Below are 10512 nucleotides of genomic sequence, written 5' to 3'. Positions count from 1 at the left end.
CTGTTTGGGATCGGGTTTAGCTTCAAAACCGACCGGAATAACCGAACCAGTCAGCATATTTAATATTTATTTAAATTATTATTATTTTAATTAATTTAGTATTATTTATATATTTTTAAATGGGTGTCAAATTTTAATTGGTGGAAATCAAGTAACAGCTACACCCAGCTATACTGGATTACTCTCAATGAGAGAAAACGTAGCAGACTTAGTCAGCCTCTCATTTCGAGTTTTTGACAGCGCCTCATCTCTCCCAACCCTCATCTCTCCCAACCCTCATCTCTCTCGACTCACAGACACAGCTAACCACAGTTAGCAATATCAAAAGCCGACTGTTCGATCCGCGCCCACCCTGTCCCAACCTGAATCCCAACTCCATAGTTAAACAACCAAACAAGTGAATCCCGACTATTCGACAAAATCAAAAGCCGGTGGCCTCTCAATCTTGACAAACCCCAACACTTTGGTGTCGAAATCAACTGATTCAAAGCCATCAGAGGAAGTTGGTGCTCCCTTTTGATCTTTTTCTTTGTGTTGGTTTTCCTCATTGTTTGATAACTTCTTCTCTTCCCCATTACAATACGTCTTCTTCCTTCCTCTGCTGTGTTTTCTCAGCTGATCTACAACGCCAAGTAGCCAACACCAAGGCTCTTCTCAGCTCTCATCTCATCTCTAGATGGAATCGGTTTGGAAAGCATCAGCTCTCATCTCATCTCATCACTTTTGGAGTTCGATTTTGAATTGATTTTGAGTCTGATTTTGGGTTCAGCTTGTTTGGGAGCATCAGTTTCGGATTGATCTTACTTGGGTTCGATTTTGGGTTCAACTTGTTTCAATTTGATCTTAAGTTTCTTGCTTGCTTCTTCAGTTCGATTTTGGGTTCAGCACTTTAGCTTGTTTCAAAGTGATCTTTCCTTTCTTACTTGCTTGCTTTTTCAGTTCTTCTAATGAGCATGAGAGCATCAGTTTGATTTTGAAATGAGCATGATCAGTTTGGTTTTGTTATTAGTGCTAGTGATTGTTTGAGAATTGTGGTTTGATTACTTTTGTTTCGATTTACTAATCTGAAAGAATTTTTGAGCTGCTCTGTTGTTTCCGTTTGTGTCTTATTCTTTACTTATTTGATTTTTTCTTACTTTCTTATCAGGGAAGTGGAGCATCGCAAACTCTCAATGCGACACCAACTAGGTCAAGCATCGGAACAACACCAACTGCTACAAGTGAAGTTGCTACACCGCTTATGCTTCCTCCCCCACCACCTTCTGTAGCTGCTGCTCCAATTAGTGAAGCTGAGTATACGAAGAGGAAGAACCAGTCTGCAGCATGGGACCATTTTGAGAAGATGAAGAATCCGAATGGTACTCCTTTGGCGAAACCAAGGGCTAAGTGCAAGTACTGTCCCACCACATATGCTTGCAACTCAAGATCAAATAGGACAACATCCATGAGGACTCATATGCTCTACCAATGCAAGAAGTGTCCGGCATACCAACCGGCTAAGAAGCAAAAGTTTCTTTCCTTTGATTATGCTGATAGTGGTGGTAAGTTAGTTGCTAGGGGTTGGGGCCCAGATGAATGTAGAAGAGCTTGTGCTAGAATGATTGTGAGGGATGAGCTGCCATTTAGTCATGTAGAGGGGTAGGGTTTTATTGATTTTATGAAAATTGCATCACCAAGGTTTGATCCTCCTTCTCAAAGGACAATTGGTAGAGATATTAGGGATATCTACCAATTTGAGAAGGAAAAGATTCGAGAGTTTTTAGCTAGGAATAATCTGAGGGTTTCTCTTACCACTGATACCTGGACCTCGGTCTAGAATATCAACTACTTTGTCTTGACAGCTCATTTCATAGATGAGACTTGGGCACTACACAAGAGAATAATAAACTTCACTGTTATTCTGAATCACAAGGGTAAGACAATAGGGAAATTGGTGGAGTCATGCTTGATTACTTGGGGTATTGAGAGAGTTTTCAGCATTGTAGTTGACAATGCATCAAGTAATCATGTTGCAATAGAGTATATGAAGGAGAAGATTGGGAATTGGAAGCAGTTAGTGTTAGGTGGGAGTTTTCTGCATGTTAGGTGTTGCTGCCATGTTTTGAATCTTATTGTGAAGGATGGGATGGAGGAGCTTGATTCCTCCATCAATGCAATTAGGAACGCTGTTAAGTTTATTAGGAGTTCACCTGCAAGGCTCAAGAAATTTAGGAAGTGTGCATCTAGAGAGAAGGTTGAACACAAGGGGGGTATTGTGCCTTTAGATGTGTGCACAAGGTGGAACTCCACCTATTTCATGTTAGACATAGCTGTGAAGTATAGGCAGGCCTTCATGAGGTTGGAAGATGAGGACCAGCAGTACGAAAACTACTTTCAGGAAAGGGTTAGGGGAGGAAAAAGGGTCAGGCAGCCTAGAAAAGAGGATTGGGAGAAGGCTGCTAGGTTGGTGAAATTTCTCAATATTTTTTATGATGCAACTTTGGCATTTAGCGGCACTAAAATGGTAACTGCAAACCAGCCTATTGTGTGGATGTGTACCATCATTGAAGAATTGGAAAAATGCAGCCAAAGTGTCGATCGATCCTTTGATGGTTAACATTGGGGCATCCATGAAGAAAAAATTTGACAAATATTGGTTGAAGTTGGAGGACTTGAACCCTATTCTGCTGCTTGCTATGATATTAGATCCAAGATACAAGATATTGTATCTTAAGTTCTTTTTCCCTTTGCTGCAGCAAGACATGTGCTTGGTCTCGGAGATGATAGATGATGTTAAGGGTCAATTGATGCAGCTTTATCATGAGTATGCTAATTCTGACCCTGTGGCTGCACAAGCGTCATTTGAAGCTACACAGCCACCTACTCAATCAATTTCTAACGCCGGAGAGGAGGATAGTCATGATGCATCAATGAACAAGTTCTTGAGGCTTAGGAAGCAAAAAGATGTGGTTGAGATAAGGAATGAAGTCGACAAGTACTTGCTTGAAGCTGCCGAAGACCTTGCCAATACAAAATTTCAAGTTTTAGATTGGTGGAAAGAGAATTCTCCTAGGTTTCCAGTTTTGTCTAAAATTGCAAAGGATGTCTTTGCTGTTCCAGCTTCAACGGTGACTTCGGAGGCTGCTTTTAGCCTAGGAAAAAGGGTTGTTTACCCATTTAGAGCTTCATTGACTCCTACAATGGTTAAAGGGCTGGTTTGTCTTAGTGATTGGTTAAGAGGTGGTGCTTTTAATGAGTACAAAGAGCCGACGAAGACTGAGTTGGAGCTTTACGGTGAGCTTGAGAAGCTTGAGTCAGGTATTTTTTGACTTTACAGTAATTGTTAATTTGAATAAATTTATTTGTGTTAGTTTATGATTGTTGTTTTTGGTTTTTATTAAACTTTGTTGTGACCCAAGTGTCTGACTCTGAGGGATGAAGTAGGTTGCAGATGCTGGAAATCGGACTAATGGAACAAGCTTTTGAAATAAATTGTTGTGCTGCTGGAGCAAGTTCTCCATGACCCAACTTTCTGTTTTTTGTTCTTCCCTTCCGGTTTCATTCAAGTATGAACTGCTTTAACTTTGGTTTGTAATAACTAATAACTTTAACTTCTGTTTGGTACTTGGAACTTGATGTTGCAGCCTTTAAGTTCTTTAACTATGGTTTGTAATAACTTTAAATTTAATGCTTCGTACTTTGAAGTTTGTACTTGATGTTTGTGCTGCTGGAACTTTGATTTACTGCATAATTTATGTTTGTGCTCGAACTTTGATTTGCTACTGCTAGAACTTTGATTTACTGCTGAAACTTGGAAGTTGGAACTTTGATTTATGTTTGTGCTGCATGTTAGCTATTTGGTTTGGAAACAGATTGTTAGACTGTTGGAACTTTGATTTAGTTTTGGAAATTTCTTTTTGGTTTTAAATGTTGAACAGCTGGAGCAGATTGTTGATATTTGATAGTTGATCTGCAGGTTTGACAGATTGTTAATGTTATTTGTATAGTTGAGAACTTGAGATGTTGATGTCATGAACAGGTTACTTGTAATGTTCATTACTTGATTTAGTGAACAAATTATGAGTGGTTTATACTTTATTTTGTTGATATTTTGATAGTAATGGTTACTCATTTTAGGACAGCTAAATTTGTCGACTTTGATCGAAAATATGCGAAAAAGAAAAGAAAGTCGAACACAACCGAAACTGATCCGCACTGCACCACAAAACGGTGTACGTTTTGAAAATGTAGTTACGGTTTTAAATATAACACAACCGAATGAAACGGTTCGGTTGCGGTTTTGGCCTAACACCAATCCGCACCGAACCGCGCCCACCCCTAAACTTAATGAATGGGTTGACTTACTTTTGATCAATAAAAAAATAAAATAAAATAAAAAGTTTGTCAAGAATTCTTTTACCTATTCAATCGATTCCTTGAAGGAAGTTCCTTCTACGTACATGTGAATGACACTGATTTCTGAATATCATTCCAGAACTTCTTTGGGATGACAGCATAATGTGCAGTGATCGTTTAAATTGGATGCTATAGGACCTGATTCTAGTAGGAGAAGCAAGCATCAAACCAATAAAACATAGAACTCAACTCATCAAACAAATCAAAACTATCCTTAACCAATCCAACAAAATCAGACGCATTTTTGAAATAATAATGCTCAATTGTTTTTACAAAATAGTTGGGATTTGATCTAAAAACCGATGGATATCTAATTATATAATATTTATTTATGATTTCCAAGAATTCCATGCCAGAAGGGTGTAAAAAAATAAATTCAAGGCTTTAAGACTTGAAATTCAGTATGGTTCATATCCCAATAATAAAAAGATATAGAGAAACTTGTAGAATTACTCTATGTTGACACTAAGAACTTCACTCTTCTGATCCTCTTCTTCATCAAGGACCTTGGGCACAACAACCTTCAGCACACCGTCGTTCATCTCTGCCTTGGTGTAATCGATAATGCATTCCTCCGGCAGGTTATAAGAGGTCCAATGCCTGCCATGCCCGGCCCGGCCTGTGACGGTAAGAATGTTCTCCTTTCGGTTCACGTCCACCTTCACGTCCTTTTTCTCATATTCATGCAAATTCAATCGGACATAATAAGCTTTGTCCGTCTCTTGCGCGTACCACTCCCCCTCGCCGTCGTCGCCGTAATCAGCAGGAGCACTGGAGATGAAGTACTTGGAGGCAGCCGACAGGGTGGTGGTTATAGAGCGAGTCGATGATGATATTGGAGAAAGGGATTTGGGCATAAGTTTTGAGGACAGGAGCCGCCTTAGGGTTAGTGAAGATGCCATCTCAGAAGCTAAAGATTATCTGATTTCTTTGTAAAATTGGAGGCTATAGTTAGGACGGTATGCATGCACGCAAAGAAACCTACTTAACCTAGGGCTCCGTTTTCTCTCAGAAAAAAAGAAGAAGAAGAAGAAAACAGCGCTCAAATGAGATTGGATCTTTTCTTCTTATCCACGTAAGATCCAGTCAATCAAGGAGATTGTATTTTGTTAGAACTGAATCTAAGGAGAAATTAAAACCGAAATAATTATGTCAAAAATAAAAATAATATCCAATCAAATTCCTGAAAAAGCTTTGTTATTTTATTTAATGCTACTTTCCGGGTTATATAGCGCGCCATCTTTGCCTTTTGTTGTTACTTAAGTGACCTTAACGTACCAAAACCACCGGTTCTGTTTTCTTTCGCTCCAAGGAAGACTTGCCGGACTTAGATCGCATATAAGCACGGGTTATAGGGCTTCAGTGTCATATCTGATCGAAAACCGCAGATACTTGAAGTAAGTTAATATGTTTAGGGCGAGACATCTCATCCGTCCCACATCTGCCATCACCCTCGGGCATCCAAACCCTATTCTCTCCTCTCCATCATCTTCTTTGAATGCATACAATTTTCCCACAGTTCGAAATTACATCAGAAATCGAGACAGGTTGGTTATCCTTCATCAGGGACAAAGATTTTGAAATTTATATTTACTATATATGGGAATGAATGATTTTCCGACTGATTTGGGGTTTTACTTGTTATATGCAGTAACTATGTGAATAGGTGTCCCATGAACTTTGGCGTCCTTTTTGTGCCGGAAGCGGAAGCTTTCGTGGTCCAGCGGTGTGGAAAGTTCACCCAGATTCTACCCCCTGGAATCAATTTCTTGGTTCCCTTCGTAGATAAAGTTGCCTACGTGCATTCCTTGAAGGAGGAGGTCATAAGTGTTCCTGACCAGTCTGCTACCACCAAAGACAATGTCGAAATTAGGATTGATGCAGTGCTTTATGTCAAGGTACGTGATATATGTTGAAGTGTTCGACATGTTTTTGTGGCTTACCTGTATATTTGAGAATTGAGATAGCTAATCATTATCTCTCTTGTCGCTTGTGTGGTTACAGATTGTGGATGCTTATAAGGCCTCATATGGGGGTGGCTCATATGGGGGTGGAAGTCCTATTGTTTTAGCTATTAACCATGCCCAGGCAGTCATGCGTGACGCAATCGGACTTATGACTCTTGACAGGACATTTGAGGGAAGAAACTACCTGAATGAGAAAATATTGGTTAGCTCATATTCTGCTTTGTATTAAGACTGAATATTTCTTAATTCTTGTCTGGAGCACAAATAAAGCTGGTATCAAATAAATAATGGATTATCAATTTTCTTGCAGATGATAGCTTGATAGCCGTAAACCCCAATCACTCTTTCTGATATATGAGCCTATCTTCTTTTTTTATTTTTTTGGAGATCGAAGCACGAACTTTTGTTTTAGTTCTCTAACAAGAATTATTTAATGTACGGCAGGAGGCACTTAAAGGTAGTGAGAGCGATTGGGGCTTAAGTTGCCTTAGATATGAAATAAGTAAGAGACATATCTTTCAGAATCTTTGTCATATTTCGTGAAAATGTTTTGTAATTCCGATAACTTTATTATCATACTTGTTTAGGGGATATAACTCCTCCACGTGCGGTGAGGCAATCTATGGAGATGCAAGCTGATGCAGAACGCAAAAAAAGAGCTCTAATTCTTTCTTCCGAAGGTACTGGGCAAGTCTGTATGTAGGTCACGATCCATTTGCGCGCAGAGACTAATCCATTGATGTGCAGATATTAATGCATTTTTTTTTTTTCAGGAGATAGACAAAAGACCCTTAACAAGGCAGATGGAGACAAGACTAGAGATATTTTAGCAGCAGAAGCCAAAAAGAGAACTGTATGTTTAGTAGGAGAAGGTACGTACATAGTTGATTGTTAAAATCTTGATCAGCATCAAAGTAATTCAGTCCATATAAAGTAATTCATTTGATGCATGTTGATGGATTTATCATTAATTTGTTATTTTTCCATCTACATGCAGGAGAAGCGCAAGCCATCAAGGCTAAAGCAGATGCAGAAGCGCAAGCCATCAGGGCTACAGCAGATGCAGAAGCTTACGCCATCCGTGCTAAAGCAGCTGCAACATCCGAAGGTATTGCTCTCATGTCAAAGAGACTCGAGGAAATTGGGGGTAAAGAGGTGAGGTCTTCAATCCCCTTTTTTAACTGTGCTTTTTATGTTTTTCTTTTTTTATCATGAACATAATCTCTTGTTCGGTTACTAATATAGAAGAAAACAAAACACAAGATAACAACAAAATAACACCGTGATTAAAGGAGTTTTAGCAAAATATGTCTACCCTCTCAGAGACAAACTTATTTTTCACTATAAAAATAATAACAGTACGTACAGGATACAGTTGAACTAAATTGCCATAATTTTCAATCTGTAAGCTCTTGTGAAATATATGTAACAGCATATGATTTCCCCAGCCTAGCTATCTTTTGATAAATTTGCTATTAAAGCTTTTTATCTATATGAGTTGGTTTACTGATTGTGATTTTGGGCAAATTACATGAAATGGAACTAATATTGTGGTATATATTGACTGGCAGGCTGCCGCTTTGACTATTGCTGAGCAATACGTTAATGCCTTTGGAAATATCGCTAAAGAGGTGAAAACATAAACCATTATTCAAGTTTGTAAATATTGATGCTCAATTAACACCCACAAAATTAGTACTGCCATGCGTGCTAAGTTTGTCACATTTTTTTTTTTACAGGGCACAACTGTGTTGCTTCCATCTGCTGCTTCAGATCCTGCTAGCATGATCTCTCAGGCACTGAGTATCTACAAAAGATTGAGTGACAAACACTCCTCATGACTTACGTGAAATTTGCGAAGAGTGAAATAGATCAAGTTTGACATGGCGAATACCTCAATAAGTAGATTTCTTGGGCTTTTTTTGCCTGCAACTTCTCGGAATTAAATTAGACTTTTTTTTGTTTATCAACATTACTTTATTTTTTGAATGATGGTTTTAGTTTGATCTCCAAATTTGATATTTGAACATCAGTCTTTTTTCAATTATTAATAGACTTTGTCAACTCATAAGAAAAGACAAATAAAAATAAAGAGAGGAAAAGAACGAAAGAAAAATTGAAAATTATATAGTAACTGTGAGGGTCCTTTTAGAATTAAGCATTGACTAGGCCAAAATCAACCCAATAATTGATTAATGGGAGCATTTTGTGTGTGATTCAGATAATGAACAGAGCTTGACAGCATGAAGCGTGGTGTGGGAGGTAGAAATACATTGCGGTGAGAGAATTAGAGAGTTTTTAGATATGGGGATCCTGGAAAAATGGATTTGAAGATGGTTTTGGGAGAAAGTGGCTAAGAGCTGTGTTTATGCTTAAGGCTTGAAGGCTTGATTGTTGTAGGTATTTATAAGTTTTCTGGGTTTTGCTCCATCGTGTTGGATGCCAATTCGAATTCCAAGTTTCCCTTTTTATAGGTTTTATTAAAGAGTATTGTGGTGACTAAGAGCATTTGGTTTTCTGGATAAAATTAAGGTTCATTCTTCAACTCATACAAGATTTCTGCCCTAAAATCTAGGAAAGGAAAGCTTACTTGAGAGATGAACTTTTGGGAGAAAGAGAAAATCGTTGCAGCAGTCGACAATGGTTGCAGCAGAGGCAGCTGCGGTGAAGCAAAACCTGGAACGAGGTGTACAAGGAAGCTTGAGAATTGTGAGCTCATTGTTTAAGGAAGAAGAGGATATCCCTCTACTGGTCAAAAAATTTCTTCCTCTCCAACTAAAAGAAAGGATCGATATTTCTCAAGAATTTTGGTTTGAGCTGTGTATCTAACTGCTGCGGGGAAGAAAACGAAGCTATAACAGAAAGAAAGAAGGCTTGGGCTTTCTGTTTCTATGGGTTTTGAGTTTTAAGAAAAAGGTTGGCCCAAATCTCATATTCACCATTTCGCTATTGATTTATGTCATCAGGCTTGGATCTCGAGCCCAAGACCGAGATCACCAACGACGCTAAATCAATAGACGAGCATTATGTGTTTCTATAACCTTTCACACCACACCCACTTCTGCAAGCCCCAAGAGCGTAGTTGTGGCTTACGTCCACATGCGTGGCATGATGGTTCGAGAAGATATGTAATTTTTTTATCTTTCCGAATGTGGTTTGCATATATATTTTCTTATTGGGAATAAAATGTGTGTAGGGAATGTCTCGTGTCTATTTGGGTATCAACAGTAACACTAGACAAAAGTTGGAAAAATAGAAAACCCAACTCGTTTAAGTTTTAAACAATTAAGGCCATTTCTAACAGATGGGTTGAAAGGACCATTTGTTAAATTGTAGCCCCTTTTGATCTCTAGAAGCAACCAAAAAGAGGGCTTGCTAAAGGGCCATACAGAGTCAGAACTATATTGGGGCCGGTGGTGGCTCTAGGGTTTTAAGGTTAGGGTTGCCCTTCTCCTCTCTTTTTTCTCTTTTGCTTCGGCCCATGCCTGTTTCCCCTCTTTTTCTTTTCTTTTCTTGCTTTGGCCCAAGCCCAGAAGGAGAAGTTTGTGGTGGGCCGCTCCCCTTTTTTCTTCTTTTCTTCAGTCTTTGACCGGAGCGTGGGTCACTGGTCGACTCTTTCTTTCTTTTCTTCTGTCAACATGTGGGCTTCTTTGACTGAAGATGTGGAACGCCTCCTTCCTTCCTTTTTTTTTTCCTTCTTCCTCCTTCTGGTTTTTTTTTTCTTTTGCTGGCAGAGCTGCATCAGTCCGACAACTTTACGGCCGATTCCTGGGGTGGTGGTTTCGATTCCTAGAGCCTAGGGTCAAGGCGGCAATGTTGGCCAAGTTTGATGGTAAAAGGTGGTCTGGAAGCTTGTGAACTGGGCAGGGATCTTTTTCTCTTCTTGGAGGGTACTTTTCCGGCCGGTTTAGGTGGTTCTGCCACTGGTTCTGAGTTCCTGGGATCGAGAGCTTCAAGGTGGGGTCGGTGGTTGTTAGGATTTGAAAGCTACGATTTTAGGGTTTTAAGGTTAGGGCTTCGTGCTGATAACGTGTTTTAGAAAAATTGAAATTGGAAGAGAATTGAGTCGTGCTTTCATTGATAATAGGGAACTCTTTATATAGATGATTACAAGCATAAAGACAGAGTTGTACATGGAAACATAACAGTA

The 10512-nt window shown here is 39.1% G+C and overlaps 2 protein-coding genes across 2 annotated transcripts; one reads left to right on the top strand and one right to left on the bottom strand.

Moving 5' to 3' along the window:
• Positions 1-4844: 4844 nt before the first annotated feature.
• LOC112170824 (heat shock 22 kDa protein, mitochondrial-like) lies at positions 4845-5297 on the bottom strand. Its single transcript, XM_024308115.1, has one exon. It carries the CDS (start codon positions 5295-5297, stop codon positions 4845-4847), a length of 453 nt encoding a protein of 150 aa, XP_024163883.1.
• A 495-nt stretch (positions 5298-5792) lies between these two features.
• LOC112170823 (stomatin-like protein 2, mitochondrial) lies at positions 5793-8300 on the top strand. The gene is made up of 9 exons (XM_024308114.2): positions 5793-5942; positions 6047-6293; positions 6400-6564; positions 6807-6864; positions 6950-7042; positions 7136-7234; positions 7360-7517; positions 7934-7993; positions 8102-8300. Exons 1-9 carry the CDS (start codon positions 5803-5805, stop codon positions 8201-8203), a joined length of 1122 nt encoding a protein of 373 aa, XP_024163882.2. The 5' UTR covers positions 5793-5802; the 3' UTR covers positions 8204-8300.
• Positions 8301-10512: the final 2212 nt, after the last annotated feature.

Source organism: Rosa chinensis, chromosome 6 (genome assembly GCF_002994745.2).
Source record: "Rosa chinensis cultivar Old Blush chromosome 6, RchiOBHm-V2, whole genome shotgun sequence".
NCBI lineage: Eukaryota > Viridiplantae > Streptophyta > Magnoliopsida > Rosales > Rosaceae > Rosa > Rosa chinensis.
The sequence above is the reverse complement of the archived record's forward strand: the minus strand, read 5'-3'. Positions and strand labels throughout refer to the sequence as shown.

Bases quoted from the DNA above. Each gene is read 5' to 3' on its own strand.
- LOC112170824 (XM_024308115.1), bottom strand. From the start codon at position 5,297: ATGGCATCTTCACTAACCCTAAGGCGGCTCCTGTCCTCAAAACTTATG.
- LOC112170823 (XM_024308114.2), top strand. From the start codon at position 5,803: ATGTTTAGGGCGAGACATCTCATCCGTCCCACATCTGCCATCACCCTC. The intron at 6,294-6,399 runs GTACGTGATATA...GTGTGGTTACAG, and splicing joins ATGCAGTGCTTTATGTCAAG to ATTGTGGATGCTTATAAGGC. The intron at 7,518-7,933 runs GTGAGGTCTTCA...ATTGACTGGCAG, and splicing joins AGGAAATTGGGGGTAAAGAG to GCTGCCGCTTTGACTATTGC.